Here is a 24,671-nt window from a genome sequence, read left to right on the forward strand (position 1 = left end):
GAGCCAGTAAATGGATCATATCATAAAGGGAACCTTAAGTTTTATCCAGTTCGACTAATCAACCCACATACGGCGGCTTCCTGTATGATTCCCATCACAGAGCCTGTAAGTTCTAGAGAAAGCCTATTTGTTCCTTTGTACATGACTCCTAACTTTTAGAAAGCTCTTCATTATGCCAAACTGAATTAGACCCTAAGGTTGCTCTTTCACGAGACAGATTTTCATACATGTGAATTTAATTCTATACAACCTTTTCCAAATAAACACAGGTTCATAGTAGAAAATTTAGACAACACTAAAAAGCATAAGTGAGAAAATAAATAAGAACCATAATCCAACAACCCAGAGCCACACTGGCTACACCTCCTAACCCTGCTTTCTCCTCAAATACGTAACAAATATTTAACTCTTCTCTATATTCTCCTACAACATGATTATAACGGCAAATAGCATCCTCGCATAAGGCTATACCAGGATTTTTTTTTCCCATAGCTTAGTTTTCAAATCTCAAATGACTATTTCCAGATTTTATTATAAAGATTATTTTCAGATCTCATTATAAAGACATTAATATGAACGTGCTTCTACATCAATTTCTTCCTTATGGTAAGTCTTAGATTAAAATTACGAAGTTAAAGACAATCAAAATTTAAAGGCTCTGGGGGGGCACCTGGGTGACTCAACTGGTGAAGTGTCCTGACGTTGGCTCAGGTCATGATCATGTAGTTCACAAGTTTGGGCCCCGCATCAGGCTCTGTGCTGACAGCTTGGAGCCTGGGGCCTGCTTCAGATTCTGTGTCTCCCTCTTTCTACCCCTCCGCCATTCACATGCTACTTTCTGCCTCTCTCTCAAAAATAAATAACCATTAAAAAAAATTAAAGACTCTGACATAAGGTAAAACTGTCCCCCCAAGAGTTGCCCCAATTTATTCTCAGTATTGACACGGAAAGTGTGTTTACCCTTAACTCACCAAGAATAGGCATTAATTTACTTTCCATCTTTGCCAGTTTGGTCCCCCCCCACCCCCCAAATTTTGTTTTAACTTCTAGAAGTAGTGAAAGTTAAACACTTTTGGACACATATTTTGGCCATTTTTCTTTCCTCTTTTCTAAACTACCCAATCATGCCCTTTGCCCAGTTCTCTTCTGAGGCTTGAAAATAACCGATTTAGTTCTTTAAATATTTGCAGATGGTTCTTATGCCCAGTGGAACTATTATCTCTGTGGATCTGAATACTAGGTGCCAGACTTCTTTTAAAAAGTGAAAGATTGTATTAGCTAATCGAGTGACTAAAGCTTGCAATGTTTTTGTTTTCCAATAGAGTTGCTTTTGCTGAGGAATATAGCAAACGGAAGTGATAGGAGCAGTGATATGAGCTCTGTAAGTATAGATGGAACATGACAATTCTTAGATGACTCAAAATCAGAAGTTTTCATTACACCAAGAAAATCAATAAAAGCAGTATAAGCCACTCACCATGGAGAAGTTGATGATCTTTACGAGTCCCTTCAGTTGCCCTGAATTGGGGACATTTTTATACACCATCCGAACACAAAGTGTACACCACCATGAACCCCAGGGGAGGGAGCTAGAGCTTCCTCTAAGTCAAACAAAGAGAAACTTGGCTTCCTACATCCCTTTAGAACACTAATAAAAATGCAGCCCCAAATGCTTAAGGAGCCTCAGAACCACTTGCCCAAGGAGGAAACCTAGTCTTTTCTGAAGTTCTCACCTAAGTGAAGGTATTGGAGGGTGTCTCTGAAATGCCCCACGCACAGCTCTTTAAAAAGGGGGTAATTATCCTTATTTTCTCCCTTTCTTTCATAGTCTGTTCACCCTGCGTGTCCAATCCAAATGCTTCCTCCATCTGTCCATTCCTGCCACAGTGCCTTGTTTCAGGCCCTCACCACCCTGTCAGGACTACTGCAATAGCTTCCCAGCCATCCTTCCTGCCCTCTGTATCGACTGCCTTAAATTTATTCTCTATGCCAAGTCGAGACCCACGCCTCTAAGATAAAAATTTAACGATCTGATGGCTCCCCATGATTAGGAGATCAAGTTTCCAAGCTTGTTAGCATAGCGCAAAATGTCCTTTGGATCTACAGATACCTACAGCTGTCCCGACACGCGGGTCCCTAGAAGGAACCCTCTGCCTACTCCGACCGCCATGCTGAGGCACCTGCTATTCCCTCTTCTAAGAAACCATCGCTCTCTCTCCTGTCGGTCTAATTTTGCAACCTTGATGACTTAGCTGAAGGAGGATCTCCCCTTGGAAGTGTTTTCTGATCCAATTCTCGTCCCAGGCTGAATTCAGTGTCCTTTCTTGATATCCTTATGACATTCTGGAAAAGTTAATAATTGGGTTTGTCTGTTGGACCTGACACCTAGCCGAGCTCGCTGCGAGGCCTCCAGGTGTCCTGATCACTTGGTGCTGTAACAAACCCTGGCATGTCTCCCTTGATAAAAGAGCTCCGTAAAGAGTCCTCACTATCCCACTGTGTCTAGCAACTATCATCGTGTCTGACACATAGGAGGCGCTCAGTCAATCCTTTGGATCACTGGACCAACTCAATAAAAGTTACGACATGTTAAAAAAATATTCACCTTATTACTGTCATCTTTGACAAACCAGATAAATCAAAGGGTAATTACTGGTGTAACAGAGGCTTTTCCAAGAGGATTTCCGCATCCTGGATTTTAAAAATAGCAATTTCCTCTCCTGAACTTGAAATAACCTCTGGCATACATACAATTGTGTGGATGTGTACCTTGTGTATATGATAAGATCCATTTCTACAGGCATTTAGTCCTCAAGTTTTTGTATTTTCTAAATACAGGATGCCAAACACAATTTAGGATCCTGCTACATACATAGTAAGCACTCACTAAGTATCTTTGTAACTTTTTAGGAGCTCAATCTTGGATTGGCCGCTTTGCTCACAATTACTGTCTTCTGGGAATGTAGCCTTCATATGCTTGACAGGGGGTGGGGGTGCCCAGTGGTTACATGCATGTGACCCTGTCTCTGGCCAGGGTAGATTAATTTAAGAATGAGCACCTGATCCAAGCCAGGCTAATCAGTATCTTGCCCTGAATTTTTTAAACTTTAGGATTAAGGAACATGTAAATTAATCCCTTTCCAGTAGTGGAAGCTGCCAGATGTAAAACCAGATGTAAAATTTGAGAGGTATTGGTGGCCATGCTCCCTGCCACGTGCAGAAATGTATACATAGTCATTTGTATCAAAGAGAATGAAGCCAACATGGAGAAAGAAACAGAGATGAGAAATGATGAGAGTCCAGTCGGTGACAGAATACCAGAGATGACAAGAGTCCAGGTCATGTTCAATAACTTGTCCCAAGTCTAAGGCTCTGGAGCGCCTCCATCCTCCCCATGGTCTGGCTGTGTGAAATATTCCATTCCCTTCCAGCAGATTCCCGTAAGCTGGGTTAGGTTGGGCTCCCGTCACTTGCCGGCAAAAGAATCCTGATGGCATGAGTCGCTAAAGAAAAAGTAATTCCCCTGAACCTTCTCCCCAGTAACCTTTTAACTGATTCAACCAGGTGGTTTGGCATAACGAAGGCAGGGGCTGATTTACATGAGGTTCCTATTCAGGGAGAGAAGGAAGGTATTCACTTGGAAATACATTCCAAGCAAAAGTTAAGTTCCAGGTAACACGAGCCAACGCAAACCCGAAGAAGCACTCATCAATCGCAATGTCATACACGTAAAGCACTTGCCCCTCTGCCCTTCCCAAGATTCTCATAAGTTAACTGTGGGTTTGGAAACGGTGGGAGCGACCAAGCCCCAGAAACTCTGAAGACTTTTCTGGGAGCTCTCCTTGCGGACCCCTCAAAGACGCAAGAGGCACGCAAGAATTTTCTCATCTAGAAGTGAAGTTTCCTAATGAGTAAAACAAAACATGATGGCCACGCGTCATCGCCGCAGCCAGAGTCGGAATGCATATTGGGATTCAAACAAGTGTAGATACAAGGGCTCCCTGCTGACCCCAAGCTTCAGGACCAGCTCTCCAGCTGGCATAGGGGCACGACTTGCCGGGGTGTCCCCTCTGGGGGCTGCCCTTCCAGGCTACAATGACAAGCCATGAGAAAGGCACAGAAGTGCACAGCCAGGCCACCTTCTAAGAAGCCAGTGGCTGGGACAGGGCTGGTGCCCACCGCCCACACTTACTTGGGGTTGCAGGGGGAAGCTGGTGTACAGACTCGTAGTGCCCTGGCCATAGCTTTCCTTCCTGTGACCGCACAGTCTCGGGGGGGCACCGACGTTAAAGACTGAGTGGCTCGGGGGATGGCTACACCTTGCTGCTCTGACTGCCCCGAGCTCTCAGTCTCCCTTTCCGGCTGCCCGGCTCCTCAGCAGACACCCGATTCTGGGGTGCGGCAGAGCTTCGGTCCCCAGGTGCGCCCCCGTGTTTCTGGCTGTGTTCGTCCTTGGCTTGCTGCCTGGAAGCACCGTCCCTTCGGACAGCGCTCTCTCTGGCCTGACTGGTCCCTTGATGGGCTTGTGTGTCTCTGACAGGCTGCTGGGTAGAGGCCTGCGCTGGGGACCCCGAAGATGACTCTCTCTTCTGAAATCCTCCCCTTGTATGAACCTCTTCTCTTCTCCCTGGATGCTCCCTGGGGGCGGAATCATCTGGTCTTGACTCTATAGAGGACATTTCACTCTGGAGAGGTCCTCCGTGCAGTTGACCACCACCCAGAGTAGCTTCATTTTCTTGAGATAATCCTTCAGAACTCTCCTTTATCAAGGATGGTCCTTTTTTGGACCCAGCTACCTTCTGAAGCAGGTCATCTGGGGGAAGGCTGGCACGAGTCTTTGTTTTGGAACATTCCACCTTTTCCCGTTTCTCTTCTAGTAATTGGGGATCCTTAGGCAATGGTTCAGCATGGGGTGGCTCAGGAATTTCCGGTGCGTTGGCTTTTCTTCTCTGGGTCCCCTGAGGAGGGCTGGGGTGAGGGTGGTTGGGTACCTCTGGGGGAGTCAGCTTACTCTGGGATTCCAGCTGCAAGGCTGTCTGATGGCTTCTGGGCGGTGCCTTTTTCAGATGCCCTGGTCCTTTAATTGTCTCTCTTTGGATAGGGAGTTTTTTTTTTCTAGCTCCTGTCTGCTGCACCGGCTCTTGGTTTTGGGGTAAGGCCTGCACATCTGAAATCTTCTTGCCGGAGGAGCGGCCTGCTTTGGGGGCTTGCCCTTCCTTTGCAGGCATTGAAGCACCGTGAGCCCCTGTGCTGGGCGGCAGCTGCTGTTCGGAGAAAGAAGTGGGAATGTGCGGGAGCCTGACCACCTGAGACCCCTCTTCCTCGGGTGGATCGGGGGCGGGCTGTGGCGCATGCTCCTGGATGGGGGGACTGATAAGAGGGAGTTTCACCTCCCTGACCTTTTCCTCCTGGACTTGCTGAGGACCGTGGTCCTGATGGGGGCTCAGATTTTGCGGTGGTTTGGAACGGGGAGGGCTGATGGGAGGAAGTTTACTGGGGTCCCCTTCTTGAGCGAGTGGAGGCCTGGGGGAGGGGGTCACGGTTTGGTCTGAGGCTGTGCCTAAAGCTTCCTCCCTGCTGGGTGAGAGGAGTTTGGGTGTGGGCCTCCGACTCTGGAGCGGAGCGAGGACCCGAGGCTGGGGCAGCCTGGTGGGAGCCAGCCAGCTTCTCGGGAGCAAAGTCACTGGGTCGTCCCTGTCCTGGGTCTGCTTGATGTTTGTTGGGCCCTGAGGATGTGGCACTTCTGGGTAAGGAGTGCTAACCCGGACCAATTCTGCTCTTGGGGATCCCTCCACTAGAGGTTGCTGAGAATCTTCCAGAGGTGGTCTTGGTATTTTGGCCCCGTTAGGGTGGGAAGAGTCTCCTGGAGGCTCATGATGGGCATGGTCGGGTGGCCGACTGGCTGACTCAGTTTCCTCATCCTGGGTTCTCTGGGGGCTGAGGGATGTTGGGCCAGATTCCTGCAGAGCCTCAGGCAGGGGAGGGTGAGCGAGGGTCACCTTGGCCTCCCCTGATTCCTCATCCTGATCTGGCTGAGGGCCCTGGGCTGGAGGTGGGTCAGGGTGCTGAGAAGGCCCTTGGGAAGGAGCGACGGAAGCCTGCCCTATTTTCCCTGCTTTCCCCTCAGACGTCTGGGACTCGTTTTCACGGGGATTCGTAGTTATGATTTGGGAAGAAAGATCTGATTGTTGGACGTCCCCTTCCTTCTGGTCTGGGGATAAGTCTTGGGCCTGCTGGGGAAAACCAAGAGCTGACGAGCTGGGCTGTGGAGGAGGCATGACACCGATGTGGCTGCCAGGAGGGTGCTCTTCTTGATGCGGTGCTCCCTCCTGAGTCAGCGCTTGGCTCTGGGAGGGAGCTGGGTTCTGGTGCTCAGGGACCTGCGCGTGAATCTGCATTGCAGAGTGATGCTCAGTGAACTGGCCATCTGCTTGCAGTTTTGCCAGGCGCCGTGGGGACGGGACCAGGTGTGCTGGCACCCCAGAGGGGGTCTTCTTGCTAGAGAGAGCTCCTGCTTTAATATAAAAAGAAGTTAGCTGAGAGCATCTTGACACGCACTAAGTAACTGTGCACCTTTAGAAATAACAAAAACCCCCACAACTTTTCCTTCTTTGATGCGCATAGGCCTTGAAAAGAATAAAAGGAGCCATCCAGGAGAGCTGTAACCATGCCTTGCCCTTGGGGATGCTCAGTGCCTGGACTCCTCTTGCTTAGAACTTGGAACCCTTTTAGTCAACTGAAACCGTGAGCTTCAATAGATAAACACAAAGAGGCTTATTCACAGAACCAAAACTCACATCCGGGGCTGAGAGGGGCAAGAACAACCTTTAAGCGAAGGGGATTTAAAATTTTCACCACCTGAGATGCCACTGCTGCTTGTGATGGTAGAAACTAGAAAGGGGGACATCTAAGCCAGGTGAAGTCCCGCCTGTGTCCTTGTTTAACGGCAGTCCCCTTCAGGAAACCGAGCTCCGGGAGGAATAATGTCAGTTTACCACTAGCTGGCAAGGCACCGGAAGCTCGGCGGCACTTACTTACGACGGAAGCTCTGACGTATTCTGGTGGCCCCTGTGACGTTTAACTCAGTCCTAAGGACCTGGCTCCAAAAGGCTGGTGGTCACAGGTGGCACACCAGCGTGGAGCAGCTTTGAGGAAACTAGTCTCCACTCACTTTGGGGGGAAGACCTGATACTCAGAGGCTGCAAACCAAGTCACACCTCCAAGGCCACCCCAGGTGGTCCAGCCCCAGAAGCGGACCCGGCTCCTGGCCACTGGCCCCCTCTCCCCCACGAAGCAGGGTGAGAGCCTCGACTACTCCGGGTCCTCACTGAACCTCCTAGTCTGGGCGTGCGCCCTGCACCTCCAGGAGAACCAGATTGTCTCTGGGGAGGGGCCGAGGAACAGTGGGGACATGGGAAAGCTTGCTTCTTGGTGGGGTTTCTGAGGGGACGCCCTGCTCGTCATTCCTACCGCCCTAGTTTACGACGGTTACAAATTAAACACAAATTTAGTCAAGAAACAAGGTTAAAAAAAAAAAAAGAAAAGAAAACGGTGAAAATATCTAAAATTGGCAAAGTCACAAAGACAGAAAATAGATTAGAGGTTACCAGGGGCTGGAGGGGAGTCGTTGCTTAATGGGAACAGACTTTCTGTTTGGGGAGGATGAAAACTTTTGGAAAGAGGTAGTGATGATGGTTATGAAACGCCACGAATGCGGTTAAGGCCGTTAAGTCGTACACTTAAAATGGCTAAAATGGCTAATTTTTTGTTATTTTTTTTGACCACAAAAATGTAATTTAAAAAAACAGGTATAAGAACAGCGAAACCCAATGCTGAAGGCTCTTTCCATTCGTAAGCCCTCCTGGTTTCCTAGGATCAGACATACAAGGATTTTTCCCCCATTTTTACAATTTAACAACTCATATCATTTGGCAAATGATACCCTGCCCTTTATTAGAGATAAAGGCACCACTTGTAGGCTAGTAAATTGCTCATTTTGACTCATCATTTGCCCATTTGACTCATCATCACCATCGTCATTTTCCTCTATCATTAGTCGGAATTCTGAATAATGATTTGCAAATATAATGTTATTTTATGATCTCTACAGCAAGAACTCAGGGTGGCTTTTTAAGAGCTTTAGTGGAAGCACCAAATAAATATTCCAGAAATAGGCTGTATAAAGACAAATGGAGGGGAAAGACATCCCTTATACTGAACTGTGAATAGAGTGAGCTTTTTCTCATTTTATAAAAACTGTATTGTTGGCTCAGGATTCTTTTAGTCTTCATGCTTTAGAAACGAATATTGCCTGAGTTGCAATAGGGGGAAAAGTAAGATAATCTGCACCTCGGTTGATAAACATTTTTAACTAACGGAGCATCTCAATTTCTTGAGGTTTCATAATCACTCTGTACCTGAAGTTACTATTTTGCAAGTGCATCTAATGGAAACTCAGTTAGCATCTTCTCTGCTAAAGGTTTGCATTTCTGGGTCCAGGCTGATGGGGTTGTGATACTCAGAACTGACAGACTCCAGGCTTACACTTATGAGTCTGTTCCATTTTCATCATTAAGAGTAGAAGTTAAAATTACATTCTCAGTGACAACTTAGCCACATAAAATTACTAGAGATAAAGCAATGTATTATTTCAGGTATTTAAAAATATTTTTCAACTGGCTTCAAAACAGGATTCTTGCTTCCTTGAAAAAAATGCCATCGGCCACCAGATTTCTATTTGTACTGAAGTCTAACACGTAGACCATCTAATCTAACTGGGAGAAACCTCAGCAAATTCTAAAATGTTCCATAATATTTTATGTAGCTGGCTTTGTTTATTAGAAACGGGAATTCGGGGTGCCTGGCTGGCTCAGTCGGTTGAGCATCTGACTCTTGATTTTGGCTCATGGTTTGTGAGAATGAACCCCTTGTCCGGCTGGGTGCGCTGACAGCCTGGAGCCTGCTTGGGATTCTCTCTCTCCCTCTCTCTCTGCCCCTCCCTCTGCTTGCCCGCTCTCTCTCTCAAAATAAAATGTAGGGGGGAAAAAAAAGAAAGAAATGGGAGTTCAAAGTGATTTCTCTAATCAAATTCATGATTACTGGTGAAATTTAGAATACAAAACTAAGGCTTCCCATTTCTGGTGCAATTTTCTAATTGCTTGGACTGTCTTTCAAAGAGTTCTTTTTATTCTAATATCTTACCTTTGACAGCTCAATTATATGTTAAAAAAATATTCCACTCTACTAAAATTATCCATCTTTTCTTCTAGGGGGTCTCATTTACATCCATGTAAGTCATGTAAGCCTTTATGTAAATATACCTAAACTACAGAACTTAAAATCAGAGTGACCCAGCTCCGAGTGGAAACAAAGGGAAAAAAGGGAGCCAGGCCTGTGGCGGTGGCCCTGTTGCGGCTCTGGTCCTTCTCGGGGGGTCCTGACGCTCATTTTCAGGTGGCTGTGGGTGCACCCTGCTCCCCTGCAGCGAACGGTGAGCATCTGGTCCCTGCTCCGCGGCACACACTTCAGAGCCTGAAACTCAAAGAGGCCACCGGCTCTCCTCTTGAACCACTAGAGATCCTTTAACAGGTTAGTCGTAAGGACCATCGTCATTAGAACTTTTAAATACTCACTTGAATAATGTCTGGGCCTCACAAAGTCACTTTATGTGCAAGTTTATTCTTTTTTTTTTTTTTGAAAATGTTTATTTTTGGGAGTGAGGGAGAGTGCTACCAGTGGAGGGGCTGAGAAAGAGTGAGGGATGTGGGATGTGAAGCAGGCCCTGCGCTGACACCAGAGAGCCCGATGCAGGGCTTGAACTCACGAACAATGAGATCATGACCTAAGCCGAAGTCAGACACTTAATTGAGTCACCCCGGCGCCCTGTGTGCAAGTTTATCCTTAAACCACCAAGTGAAAAAGGTAAGTTCCTCCACAGATTAACTATTTAAATAAAATGAGCTGTATGGCTTCTTAACACATTATTTTCTAAAACACTAAACCTGCCAGAAAAACGGGGGTCTACTGAGACCAGTGAATTGATATGTTAATCATAAACCCTCCCATCGACTCTTTAATTTTTTTTATAGCTTATTTATTTTTGAGACAGAGAGAGATAGAGCATGAGTAGGGGAGGGGCAGAGAGAGAGAGGGGACATAGAATCTAAAACAGGCTCCAGGCTCTGAGCTGTTAGCACAGAGCCTGATGTGGGGCTCGAACCCACGAACTGTGAGATCATGACCTGAGCCAAAGTCAGACGCTTAACCGACTGAGCCACCCAGGTGCCCCCCATCGACTCTTTAAAGCTGAGATTCTATTAGTTGATAACTGAGTGACCCAGTTTCAGTTATTACACGTATCTGGGAGGGATAATGTTTTAACAGATTCTGAAATTCAAACTTCTCATTAAATCAGACAGGCCTAACCTAATTGGTCCAATTAATGAAGTGTCATTACACCCTCTGAAACAGGAGCCTGTATTCCCATGCACATATGATGTGGGCTGTCAATGTGCAGATGACCCCTGTCCCCGGTAGCCGGCGTCCTGGCGGCTGCAGAGGAAGGAGTGCTAGAGCCCTGCGGCCGCAGAGTCCTGCTGGGCTCCCCAGCTCAGAGGCGCCCTCTGTGCCACCGATGGACAAACACACCTCCCTCGGGTACTCAGAACAGGGGAATGACTCGTGCTTATCTAAACCCACAAGGGGCTCATTTAAAAGCCAGAACACCAACTTATTAATTTACAATGGGAGATGGGCCTGGCTCTGGGATCGGGGCGGGGGCTTCTAACGTAGGAGACAGCCCCCCACGGGGACAGGTCTACCCGGGGGACCAAATTAAAGATCAGATGGTTGCTGGGTTAGCAAGGATTTAAAACCGAGAGCTTGATTTCTTTGGGAGAAACTTCCATCCGGCTACCAAAGCCTCACGAGAGGTAACGTGCCCCTTGCCCGGCACAGCTTTCTAAAGGACCGACGCCTGATGCGGAGATCAGAGCAGTGCTGGGGCAACACGCCGGCCACACAACATGCTACCACGTGGCCAGCAAAATCGTAGCCCGCCAAGGAGTCACAAAGGCTAAAGCACGTGAACACACAAAGTTCTGGCACATCTGCACAGCAAGCCAGGTCTCATGGGAACAATTTACAATACGTGCTCTGTGAACGCACGTCAGTCCACTGGGGGACCTTTTTTTAAATTATTATTATTATCATTATGGTGGTAAAAACACAAAAAAATAGAGTTTGCCTTCTCAACCATTTCTAACTGTGCAGTTCGGCAGCATTCAGTCTATTCACACTGTTGTGCAACCAATCTCCGTAATTCTTTTCGTCTTGCGATTGTGAAACTCTATAGCCGTTAAGCAATGACACTCCATTTGCCCTCCGGCAGCCCCTGGTGACCATTCCATTTTCTGTCCTGATGGATTTGACTAGTCTAGGTCCTTCATAAAAGGGGCATCAGATAGTATATGTGGGGTTTTTTGGTGACTGGGTTATTTGACTTATCAGAATGTTCTCGAGGTTCATCTCTGTTGTACCATGTGTCAGAATATCCTTCTTTCTGAGGGCTGAGTAACAGTCCACTGCACATATAAGCCACAATGAGTACAGACTCAGAAGCGGAATGGCTAGATCATATGGCAATTCTATTTTCAATGTGTTGAGGAACCATGACATTGTTTTCCATACGCACTGCACCAATTTACGTTCCCAGTTACTCCACACCCTTGCCACCACTTATTTTTGCGTTGTTTTGTTCCTAGTAGCCATCTTGGTGGGGGTGAGGTGGATTAGGGAGAACCTTCCAAATGCATCTCAAAACACTCATGCATCAAAATTCTAAGTTGGGGCTTTAGAATTTCCTGGATTCCAAGGAAATGCACTCCTCTAAGCTACATCGTTTGCTGCACGTGCTCTATGAGGCAGGTGGGGAGCGTTTGTTCCATCTAACAAGAGAGTCCGAGAAGCTCGGAACAGCCAACCAGGCTGCCCAAGGGAGGAGGCAGAGGGGGAGCACGCCCTACCTCCCCTCCTCTGGCCACGCTTCCACTACACTTTCTGATACTACATTTCGAGAACTGAGGCAATGCAAAGAAAAGGGGGGAAAAATCTACTGAATTACAGCAATGCTAAGTACAAACCGCCAAGGAGCACATCACCTCAGCTCCTGAAGGGAGCCAAACTTCTGGAAGGCTGAGTTCTGAAGCGGGAGGCTGGTCTTTATCTATCATGAACCTCTAAGTCACACAGCAACTCACAGATTTGTTTTCCTTTCGATGAAAACAAGAAGTACTTGCACAGAAGGGACAGGATAGTACCTGCAGATGGAGCCAAATTCTGGGACGGTTCCTCAGACAATCCAAGGTACTCCCTGATGAGATGACTCAGCTTTTGATAGGCAACGTCCAGATCGTCTACAGAAAATGAGAGAAGGTACTTTTAAAGCAACAGAATCCTATCTAAATACAGTCAGTTTGCAACTGTTGGTGGCGATGGTTTTTAAGCTATATCTAATTTTATGACTATTGTGGTAGGCAGGATTCTGAGCCCCTAAGGACACTTCACCTTCTGATACCTGCCTCCCTTGAGCATGGGCAGAACCTGCGAACATGAAGAGATGTGATTCCTGGGGTCAAGTCACATTAAATGGCAAGAGGGATTTTTGCAAATAGGAGGCATGAAGGTTACTTCTCAGCTGAGTTTGAGCTAGTCAGAAGGAAGACTACCCAAGGTGGGCCTACTCTTTTTTTTTTTATGATCTTATTTATTTTTGAGACAGAGAGAGAGGTGAGCCTACTTTTTTTTTTTTTTTAAATGTTATTCATTTTTGAAAGACAGAGACAGAGCGCAAGCAGTGGAGGGGCTGAGAGAGAGGGAGACACAGAATCCAAAGCAGGCTCCAGGCTCTGAGCTGTCAGCACAGAGCTCGACGTGGGGCTTGAACTCATGAACCATGAGATCATAACCTGAGCCAAAGTCGGATGCTTGACTGATTGAGCCACCCAGGCGCCCCAGGCCAACTCTTAATACACGAGCTCCATAAAGGAAATCAGTTTCCCTGTAGTAGAAGAGGAAGGCAGAGGAGAATGTGATGTGGCATCTCGCTGGCTTGACAATGGCAGGGCCCTTGTGCATAGGACCCAGGCGCGGCCTCGAGGATGGAGGCCCCCAGCCCTACGACCACAGGAAACTGCAGGCAGCCAACGGTGAGAACGTGTTCTGGAGCAGATCTTTCCCCAGTGACCTTACACTTCAAAAATAAAACTTCTCTGAAAGTTACTAACCTGCATTGATCACTGCATCAAAATATCCTGGAAACTGCTGATTGATTTTGATATAAAGGTCCACTCTGGAGACGGCATATTCAATCTCTAAACGACTGAATAATCCTTTTCTCCGCAAGTATCCCTCATATTTTTCCTTGTTCATGGGTACCATGAGGATATACCGAGGCTCAAAGTAGGAATATTTCAAACTTCTTACACCCTGTTTGTTTAAGGAAAAGGTAATAAATTAGAAACAGATACACAATTTAGATGTCATTTTGGAGATATCTGACAACTGTATAATAAGCAGTCTTGCATTGAAGGATTTATTTGTATAATTAGCTATTATTTTCTTGCAAATGTCTCAAAGTTGGATTATTCTTCTTTGTTCATCAAATACAGTTATTGGAAATAAAAGAATGCATTCTACCCAGTTATCCTCTAACTAATCACCCTAATATACATGATGGTTCAAAAAGAAAATTGCTAGACACAAACAGGTACATTCACGGCAATGTTGCATCCTTATTTTTTTTTTTTTAAGATTTTATTTTGAAGTCACCTCTATACCTAACGTGGGGCTTGGACTTATCCCTCTCAAGGTTTACAGTCACATGCTCTACAGACTGGGCCAGCCAGGAGCCTCAGGGAAAAGTATTTGAAAGAGTGCCCTTTCAGCTCCAGGAGACAAAGATCTTACCAGAGAAAAAAGGCTACTCTGTTACCTCTGGCCGCCTCCTTGGGACCCTTCCTATTGCTAAACCAGCAACCTGGGTGACTGGTTCCTATTACATCTCACAGCTTCTACCCAGAGCAAGGGACCGCCAAGCAAGGGTGCCACGGCGTAGCCTGGAGCTCACAGAGAGAAGCGGGGCTGGGTGGTGACTGCGGCTCTCCGGGTCCAGCAGACTGCTGGCAAATCCCGCAAACTCCCTGAGCGCCAGTTTCCTCAGGTGAAACGCAAAAGCCCTTCCAAATGAACTCTGAAAACCTCCTTCCCCCTCGATCCCATCATCAGTAGTTTAACTCACCGTTCAAAATCTGTGTTTTAAGCATTCAGTGGGGGAAGAAATACAGGCTCTTTAAAAAAACAATCTCTGTAAGTGTCAATGACAACGCAGTTTGGAAAAAAATACTCTCCCTTGGGAGAATCAGGGAAGGAAGACCTGGTTTATAGAGTCAACCTCTTGGAAATGAGGAGGAGAAAGCTCGCAGGGAGGAAGAAGGGGAAACAGAAGCCAGCGCCCGGAGGACAAAGGTAAACAAGAGGAGCTGCGAAGTTTCTGCCTTGTCTGAGGGAAGGTATTTTTGGGGAAAAGAGGTCTTCCTCCAACACCCCCCCCCCCACGCTTATTAGCGTTGAAAGAAAGAAAACCTCCTTAAAGATGCAAAAGCAATCGATTGCGGAGAGGTCAGAATTGCAGGATTTTGAAGCGAGAAAAACGAAAGAGCTGGAAGACACACCACCGGTCTCACTGAAGTGAGGCAACACACCAAATACAAGGAGCCAAGAAGCAATCACAGTCCCCTGCTCGGCCAAGTGGCCAAGTCACAAAGGAAACGATTTTAAAGAAGATTCAGCATCCATAATAAAGGACTCAGGCCTGCCCGGATTTTGTGGTCTGTAAGCCTGATCTAAGGGAATCGTTTTTGTAACTTTTTTTTTTACTGACTACAAAACTGTTAGATCGCTCAGTGAAGTTACCTTAAATAGTCAAGCAAGGGTCTTTAAAGATTTCACATATTTAATAAAGCTGTATCTTTTTTTTTTTAATTAACGAATTTGTTTTTTTAACTTTACATCCAGGTTAGTGGGCATATAGTACAAGAATGATTTCAGGAGTAGATTCCTTAATGCCCCTCACCCATTTAGCCCACGCCCCCTCCCACAACCCCTCCAGCAACCCTCTGTTGGCTCTATATTTAAGAGTTTCTTAGGTTTTGTCCCCCTCCCTGTTTTCAAGGTATATATTTTTAAAACAAATAAATGAGGTAGTCATGGTTTTACCCGGGATCTGGATTGGAAACAAATTTCTGTATATTCTAATTACAGAAGATCGCTGGGGAAGATGGGGAATGGGGGCAGAATCCTGAAATCTGCAAGTGTAAATTGCTCAAAGCCTGGAAAAATTGTGATCAGTGAGTAACTGGAGTCCCCGCCCACATGGCCCACACGCCTCCCAGGGAGAATCAGATGACACAGCCAGCACACAGAGCCTCCCGGCAGGTGTGNCCGCAGCCTGTGAGAAGCAGCTTTACCTAACAGCACTTTAGATAAACTGAGACGGCACCCTAACAGAAAAGGGATAACTTAGTGAGGAAATAAATTAGGAATTACATCTTGAGGACCACTTCTATCCACAGTATATGAATGTGATGTCTTGTATTATAATGCCTACCATTTAATTGTTCATGTCTGGCCTCCCCCATACCAATGAGGAGCTTCCCCGCTGTGCCTGGCAGTGTGCTCCCTGCATACAGTAGCCCGTCTCTCAACCTCAAATGTATATATAAACACACACACACACACACACACACACACACACTAAAAATACAGAGTAAGAAAAACACTTACCTCTATTTCCATGTGAACACAGCTTGCTAAGCCGTCTCTTGCGATGGCTTCTATGGTGTCCCTACTTAATCCATAATTGTGATTACCGTAATTAAATGTTAGGATGAATTTCCCCTGAAATTTGAGAGGTACAAAGATTTTCATGTAACAGCTGCCATATTCAACCTTAATATAAATAAAATTGTTTGAGGTCTTACTTTCATATGCTTCCATAAAACCTACGAATATTACCAATTACAGGAGGCTGACAATGGGCTTATGAAACTTCCCATCCAAGTGTGGTAGAGAAATTTATCAAGAATTCTCAGCTGGCAAGGGGAAAAAAATTAAGTTTTTGGAAATATGGTCATCTGTTGACCAAACATCCAGGGAGAGTGAAGCTCTCACCAGAGCTTATGGTGGAACAGACCATTTTGCTAACTTACCTGCTTCCTTGCCAGTGGTGCACCATGAGCCGTCGTTGCTGAGAAAGCAAAACTGATAGCCCGCCCTTTGCCTCAGCCACGTTGGCAATGCCAGCATACCAGGTACCCCAGAAAAAGCTCCCCTCCAGAGCCTTGCATTCCCAGATAAGCCTGAAGGCCATGAATTACAGGGACATCCGAAAACCTTTGCATCCTGAGATAAGCCATGAAAAACAGACCCATTCTGTGTTTCCATTATAGAACACAGCTTTTTATTGCAACTGCCCCAAATGTTATTCAACAGAATTGCTGTGTGCCCTCTAGTCATTTGCCTTCTATCTGTATTTTGGAAGCCCGGTTCTTCCCAAAGCTGGACTCCCTTGCCGAACAGTCCAGGTTAAAAAAACAACAACAACAACAAAAAAACATGCCTCTCAAAACTGTTTTTTTCTCTGACAATACTAGATTTATTAAACCACTGGGTCTAATCTGAACTGGAAAGCTCATGACCAAAAAATTAAAATATGAATGATCTTGGCACCTGTGGCTCCTCGTGCACAGGATTTTCATGTAAATGATGAAATGAAAATCTGCAAGGCTGAATCCCAGTCGAATCCCATTGAACGACAGCACAATCATTAAGAACAGTAGCAGTGAGGGGCACCCGGCTGGCTCAGTCCGTTAAGCGTCTGACTTCAGCTCTGGTCATGATCTCACAGTTCACAAATTCGAGCCCAGAGTCAGGCTCTGGGCTGACAGCTCAGAGCCTGGAACCTGCTTGGGATTCTGTGTCTCCCTCTCTCTCTGCCTTTGCCCTGCTCATGCTCTGTCTCTCTCTCCTTCCAAAGTAAATAAATGTTTAAAAAGAAAAAAAAAAAAAAAAAAGGACATTAGCAGTGAGGAGTCCTTTATGCTACCTGTCTGGGCCCGGAGGTTCTGGAGATCGGAGGGATGGGAGTCCATGAAACACAGAATACCTCTTGGGGTGGGGTGGATCGCTAGGGTGATGGGGGAGGGGTGATGAGGAAAATCCACACATCCCATAATCCAAAGTAATTTGTATCATGTATTCTAAAAGTTTAAAACTCAACAATAAATATCCTTGATATTTTACTTCCTCAATGTCATACCTTCTTTGTTCTTTGGAACAACTACTACGTCATTTTCTAATATATATACTGTCATCTATATAGAGAGATACCTGAATGTCCCATCAGGTATATACTTTATCTTGTTTACTGTCACGCCATTTTCAAAATGTATTCTTGAGTCACTTTTCAGATATACACTATGAGTTTGTTTACCTGTGTACAAGAGCCTCCCTCTGTGGATCCCAAAAGTATTTTCTGGAAAAATGCTGAGTTGGGAGGAAGCTGGCATTGTACTTTTATATATAAAACAGGCCCTGTCGAACTTGTTTTTAAAGAACTGAGATGAAGTGGTCCTCCAGTTTCTGGCTGGGGATCTTCCTGCCATTTCTTTCTGCTTGCGGATTTCTTCATAAACGGTAATAATCCTATTTCAGAAGGCTCCAATAATCCTATTTCCACAAGACAGGTAGTATATCTGCAGGGAAGTGACTGCATTCGTGTGTTTAAAAAAGACTCGTGTGTCTGTAGGCATACAGTGGGGCAATGATGGGGGGTGTGTGGAGGAGTATGTATGGGAGAGGGTGTGCAGGGCTGCAGGTCAGAGTGGTGGCTGTGACTGTCCGCAGCAGATGTCCGGGACAGGCTGTGTTGGGGGAGGGGGGTAATGTGTACAGAAGGCTGAGTGTGTCGCTCTGACTGGCGAAGCTGACAACGTGTCACGAATTTATAGCTTGTACATTTGGCTCTTCACGAAACTGTCTCAAGCACACTTTCAAGAAAGGGAGCTCGGGCGCCTGGGTGGCTCAGTCAGTTAAGCATCCAACTTCGGCTCAGGTCATGATCTGCTAGTTTGCTAGTTTGAGCCCCGCGTCGGGCTCTGTGCTGACAGCTCGGAGCCTGGAGCCTGCTTCAGATTCTGTGTCTCCCTCTCTCTCTGCCCCCTCCCCTGCTCACACTCTGTCTCTGTCTCTCAAAAATGAATAAACATTAAACAATTTTTTAAAAATTAAAAAAAAGGAGCTCAGAAAGAAAATTCAAGCTGAAGAAAATGATCTTATACTAAAGTGACATTTTTGCAGAAGCAGTAAAACTGAGCACTTCTCAAACACACGAGGATTTTGCAGAGGGAGTCAAACTGTAAGAGCAAATATGGCACACAAGTACAGCGATACCTTCGACTAAGAATTGAACCAGACTTCGTTGTTACCGATAAGATAAGGTACATCAGGGTGCAAACAGATGCGGTACTGAGAACAGATGAACCTGAACCAAGGGAAGATGTCTCACACTCTGACATGAAAAACAAACGTGAATTTCAGAAACCAGCTGCCTTTCAATCCAAAAAGTCCTAAAAGATTGCTTCTTACTAACGTCACTTACTAGTAATGCTTCCTACCTCTATTAAGCCTTTGAGAAATAGAAAATCCCAAAGTACTCTTGATACATTAAACTGAATTACCAATATACAGCCCGAGGAGAGAAGATTATAAAGAATCTCTAGGATGCTCTTTTGACAAGGTTAGAGGGGAAATGGCCGAAGGACTATAGGCCTTTGCCACTTGGGTTTCTCTGTGACTGCAAGAGAAAATACGCACTCTGTGGGAAGTTGGCCATTCAAAACTAAACTTGTGGAAACGGCAGATTCCATTATTACACGTACCACAATTCTGTGCACAGAGTATAACATGGAAGGTCAGGGCGTACAGCCAACTGAATGGGACACACCATGATGAAATGGTGCTTAGGGTCACAACAATGAGAAAAGATCAGTTTTAGCAAACAGGAGTGGTTGGTCCCTGGACAGAACACTCCCAATGCTGAGGGATGTTCAATTCACAAGTTTCGGACATCAGTTCAGGTCTGTGAGAACTGCCTATCTTGCATGAATTCTGATCAATAACGGTAGCACCCAATAAACACAGATTGCGAGAACTTTTCGCAGAGCTCTTCTATGTTCTTAAAACGTCTACTCATTTAGCTTTATGGAAAAATTACAACATTCCCTCCAAGATTGTAAAATAAAGCAGCACGTGCACAAGGGTGTAGAAGTGGCTTAAGAAAAAAACAATCCAAGGAGGACACCTCTCTCACAACAGGCACAAAAATTTTCTCCCTTTCATCGCCAGTTCCTAATGTTTCTAGCAGAGAACATGTATTTCTTGTGTGATACAAAGGGGAACATTCTTACCATGTTTACCATTTCATCAAAAACTTCTTGAGAGATAAAATGATAATCGACTCGATCCCCTTCTCCAAAGTAAGGTGGTCTTGTGGTGTGACAGGCCCTGAAAACAGAGGAGATAACCGGTCTACTTCTTGCAGCTTGAGTTTCGAAATGGAGAAGGTTTTGGTACGAGTAGGTTTTCAAAAGTTGAAATTGATCCACGGATCATCAATTGTGAAGCAACACGGCTGTGAAAACGCTGTGATTCCAAAGTGCTAGACTACAGTCGGCTGCTCCGACTCTATAGGGATTGCACAAATTCGGGATTATAAACACCCAAAGTTTACTCGCTGTTTATCACCTTGGAACCACCCGCCTCTGATATCACACACAACTTTCGGCCCTAGAACAGTGTTTACTACTCGTATATTTTCCACCCAAGTGCCCTCTCTGCTCTGTGGGCACTTTCCTGCGCCCCTCCTCATTCCTCCACCTGGCTAGCCCACTTGTCTTCCAGGGCTCAAGTTACATGCTCCTCCCCACCAACCCTCAAGCCTTTCTGACCCCCTATCGTTGATTACACACCTCTTCCTTATATGCCCGTTGGCCTCAGTGCCTGCCACCGACTGCATCCCACCCAGTTCCTTGTTCAGGACCTCATCTCCTTGGCGCTGCCAGGACTTGATACCAGGGATGAGCCTCCCATGGGGACCTGTGAATGGAGTTCTTGGCTCAGCAGAGAGGCCCTTTCTGATCACTGACTGCAACAGTGCCCCTTCCCATCCCCAGCTCCCCCTTACCCTCTATCACCAAGACTGCCTTCTTTTAACCATATGTCTGGTTTTTCCCTGTGTGACTCATGAGAACAGAACTTTTTCTTGTTCATCTTACTTGCTCCTGCGTTCCCCACGCCTGGCCCATAGCAGACATTCACTAAGTAGCCATAGCACGAATGAGTAAATGAGACCTGGGCAGTGGAGAACAGATGTGATAAACTCTATTCTGAAGAGGACAATAAAAATGGCCAGGCTAAGGCCCCCGAGCAGGCCAGGGTCAGTCCCAGAACTAGACGACAGGGTCCCAACTAGCCCAGGACTCTCGAATCCATCCCATTCTGAATGTGCTAGTGTTATGTTCTGGGAATGCAGACTGATCTTTGTATTATCCCACGGTTTTACAAGAGAGGAAAACAGCTAGACGTTGAATATGGTATTTTATTTATTCCTCACAAAAAAACCCCCACAAGGTGGGGGTTGTTTTCATTTTATAGATGGTGAAACTGAGGCACAGGAATTAAGTGATGTGACTAAGCACCAATGCCAGGATGACTCCCCGTCAATTCCCTTTACGACCATGCTAAGCGGGTAAAGTCACAACCCTCAAAAGCCTCTCCGTTACAAAACCAAAGCCAAATTTTGATAATTTGTGCCACTGTTCCCCTTCCATTATAATCAAGAATTAACTAGACTAGTAAGTTTTAAGGTCTTAACATTCTATTTAAATTATATACCCGGGAAAGAGAGCAATTTCTAAGAAAAGACCGTCAAAACACTGCGACATTTGTTTGGTTGTGTGAGTACACTGGCGTCTCTTCACACACCTTGGCAGGGCCCTGAGACCCTCTGTCTACTGGTGTCCTTGACAATCAGGAAAGATAAATCAGTGACTTGCCATCCCACGCGGTACACCCTTAGCATAGCCTTTACACACTGCTGGATTTGCATTTTCCAACAAAGGAATTGAGCGACAGGCATTTTTTTTCAGAATTTCTAAAAGGAAGACACAGCAAAAAAGTAATTTGAAGCTTCTAGGCAGGTAAGTAAAGAGAAGGCTTCACTGATGTGGCGTATGCGGATGACAGAGCCTGTATCCGCTGTGGAAACTTCTATTAAGAAGGACCTAAGATGACCTGTGGGTTTTTGAGTCCTGTCATCCAATTTTCACGTGCAGAAATGCTCACTGTGAAGTAGGCTGCCCAAATGCAAGCATCTGAAAAAAGGATCTACTGCAGAGTGGAAGCAGTGTTTGGCTAAACTCACTCACTTACAGCAAAAAAAAAAAAAGAAAAAAAAAAGGTGACAAATTTTAGACAAAGAAATTTGCTTGGGCCATCGCCTTTAGTATCCTTCTTGTCCCCTAAGTACAATTCTATTTGTAATTTAGATTTCCTTGAGTTTATTACCTACTAATGAATTGACTATGTCAATTGACTACGTCACGGTGAACAGTTAGGTCATGGTTTGCAAAAGGAGCCACACGAAAAGAACTGAGTTAGAGACTGGTCCTGAGAGTTCAGAGTGATGTTAGACGTTCAAAAGGCCCGTTCATGGGCCAGCTGTCGTGGAGGAGCCTAACAAACTGGGTCTGTGGAGGGGAGGAGATACTCAGGAGGGTAGGGGACCTGCAAGGTCAGATCAAACAATGGAACGGTAGAATATTCAGGGAAATGCAATAGGAAGAAAAGATGTCTAAGAAGAGCTCGCAGTTGGATGAGGAAGTAGACATGTTTTCAGTTTGATTCAGAAGTATGCAGTTTTAGAATCTCAGTTTTGCACCAGATGGCCTCAGGACAGAACGAACTTCTTGTTACTGCAAATATTTAGGCAGAGGTTTGGCTGTGAGCACATCTAAATTCAAGCACATGACAGCACGCCATGTTGTTGGTAAGTGAACTCTTTCAAAGGCTATCCACAAAAGCCCAGGTCTTCCTAAGACAGCCGGCAGGAAAATTAAACTGGTCCTAATGCTCAGTGTAAATATATGTCAATTAACTGCTGGACTTTACAGAGGTCATCCGCACATATGATTCCAGCACACGTTGTCTGAGTATCAAATCCCAAGAAGCCACTGCCCCATCCACTTGCCTATATCCACAAGCTACTTTCTAACTCAAGCCATCCTCAGCTGTTACCATACCCCAGCTGGCCTCCATGTCTCTAGTCTTCCCTGCCCCACACTCTGCCAAGGTGCCTGCAGGGCGTACTTTCTGGAATGCACTGGTTGTCATGAAATCCATTGCTTACAGAACCTTTATGATCAGACTCATGTCTACTTTTCTAGTCTTTTCTTCTGCTGTCTCTTTCTGTATTTCAAGTCTTGCTGTATTCCAGAGTGGACTTTCAGTTCAGCGAATGCACCCATCGTTCTGTGTGGAAGGCACCTGTTCAAGTCCCACATCCCACTTACCTTCTACTTCTCCTATCCCAGAGGCTCTTTACTTCCCTCGTCATAGCACCCACCAAACTACCTTGTTAGCCAGCATGTAGCTGTCGGGATCCCATGCTAGACTGTAAGGTCCCAGGGCAAGGCCACGTCTGTTTGTTTTACAGCTTACTGCCAGAACGTGGCACATGGCCTGTGCTCAATAAACACTGGACAGAGGAATGAATGAACCATTCTACTAGTCTGTCGTATCTGAATAAACAGACATTAGACTAGATGGCATTTAGGTAACTGTAGCTCATAGATCTCACGTAGCTAAACAGCGATGGCCCTTTACTGTGATCTAGTACTAAATAAAAGTAAAATAAACTTGGTAGTCAACATCACGAAAAAGATTACAAAAATGGAGATTGCTGTAAATTAGAGATCTAAGGAAGAAGAATAACGTTTTCCTTTCATGACTATTTAGATCACTTTCAGGGCTTAAATCTGGAAGGTGCACAAGGCAATACTGGCATTATTTTACCTTTCTCTCATTATTCATTACTCTTCCAGGGAGCCACTGATTTGTGGGGTAACATTAAGGTTGGAAACAGATTTTGAAGGCAGGCAATTCATATCTCCAGGCCACGTGTAACTAATACAGGTAAAGAAAGAACATCCAACCCATTTCTAAAACCAAGAACAAATGGAAAAATCAGAACATAAAACAAGAACAAAATCTCTCAGCCACACCAATACTTATTATGCTACGCTGTTATCCTTCTCACATTTATATGTCTGGATGTGCAACTTGGTGCATGAGAATTTCATTGGGGGTCTCGGTCGTGGGCCAATGTAATGTACAAAGGAAGACAAAATACCAAGAGCAAATGAAATAGAAGGGAAAGAAAAGATTCAAACAAATGGCAGAGAGAGTGCCTTTGTGAATACTTACATGTTTCATGATGAAAATGTACCCATGCCTTTTTTTTCCCATGTAATTAAAAATCAATAAAAATTATGTTGGGTAAAGAATAAAAAGATCTACACAAGAGGAATGACTTGCCTCTGAGGATATGCTTTGGTTTGATCATTTGTTTTAATTAGAAAGCTGCTGTATATAAAGTAGGACTATCTTACTTTCTCAACAGATGACATTTCCAGCTATCTGCTTTCTTTTCTTCTTAATCCAATGATATGATCTTTGATCCATGCTTTGATGGAATTCTTACGATGATGTGCCATTGGGCGAGCCCTGATCTCTGCCTCTGTGAGGATGCCAGTGAATGGCAGCACAATGGGTAAACGGGTGGGTAAATGGCCGTGTGTTTGGTAGTGAGGCAGTTAGGAGGGTCTTCCCACACCTGTCACTAATTCCACCCAGAGGAGAAAGAGAGCAGTGCCAAGACCAACACCATAGGCACCAAGCTAGTTTGTAAGATTTTGTTTTGCTGCCTTGTGTCTCCATACAAACTGTACAGGATGCTAATTATAGGTCTGAGTTCCCCACTAGACGACAAACTTCATTAAGGCAAGGATGTTATCAATCTTGTTTCTACTGTACCTACAGGATGAAGCACATGGGAAGAACTCAATAAATATATATTGAAAGAAAGGGTGAACAAATGGATGAACCCATCCATCCTCTCTGTATATCTGTCAATGGCAGTTGGGGAAAATCACCTAGGTTCTTATCACAGTAATTTCCCATGAAATGTGGCATACGATACCCTTAATTCTTTCATTCATCTATTCACTCAATCCATCATTCAGTTAACAAGTGTTTCTCCTGCAGGTATTAAGTTCCTGGTAGTCCGCTGGACACGGAGAACTGAACGGTGGGCAAAGCTGACACTTGTCCATACCCTCCTTGGGCTTACAGAGGCGTAGGGAAAATAAACATGAAATCAATCAACCACACGCAGGATGGACAAGCATTCTAGTAGGTGGGAAACCAGGATTTAATAAAATTTAATAAAAATGAATAACGAGGGGCGCCTGGGTGGCTTAGTCAGTTAAGCGTCCGAC

At 45.4% G+C, this 24,671-nt stretch overlaps 1 protein-coding gene across 1 annotated transcript in view; it reads right to left on the reverse strand.

The window, feature by feature from the left end:
- LRGUK (leucine rich repeats and guanylate kinase domain containing) overlaps positions 1-24,671 on the reverse strand; it is a 107,373-nt gene that overhangs the window by 34,076 nt on the left and 48,626 nt on the right. The window contains exons 12-15 of the mRNA XM_077770720.1: positions 19,524-19,620; positions 15,841-15,954; positions 13,284-13,485; positions 12,318-12,413 (exon numbers count right to left, since the gene is read on the reverse strand). Of these exons, the coding sequence (XP_077626846.1) occupies positions 12,318-12,413; positions 13,284-13,485; positions 15,841-15,954; positions 19,524-19,620 (509 nt within the window). The remainder of the gene's footprint in view (positions 1-12,317; positions 12,414-13,283; positions 13,486-15,840; positions 15,955-19,523; positions 19,621-24,671) is intronic.

The sequence above is a fragment of the Crocuta crocuta genome, unplaced genomic scaffold (assembly GCF_008692635.1).
Source record: "Crocuta crocuta isolate KB4526 unplaced genomic scaffold, BGI_CrCroc_1.0 scaffold266, whole genome shotgun sequence".
Lineage (NCBI taxonomy): Eukaryota > Metazoa > Chordata > Mammalia > Carnivora > Hyaenidae > Crocuta > Crocuta crocuta.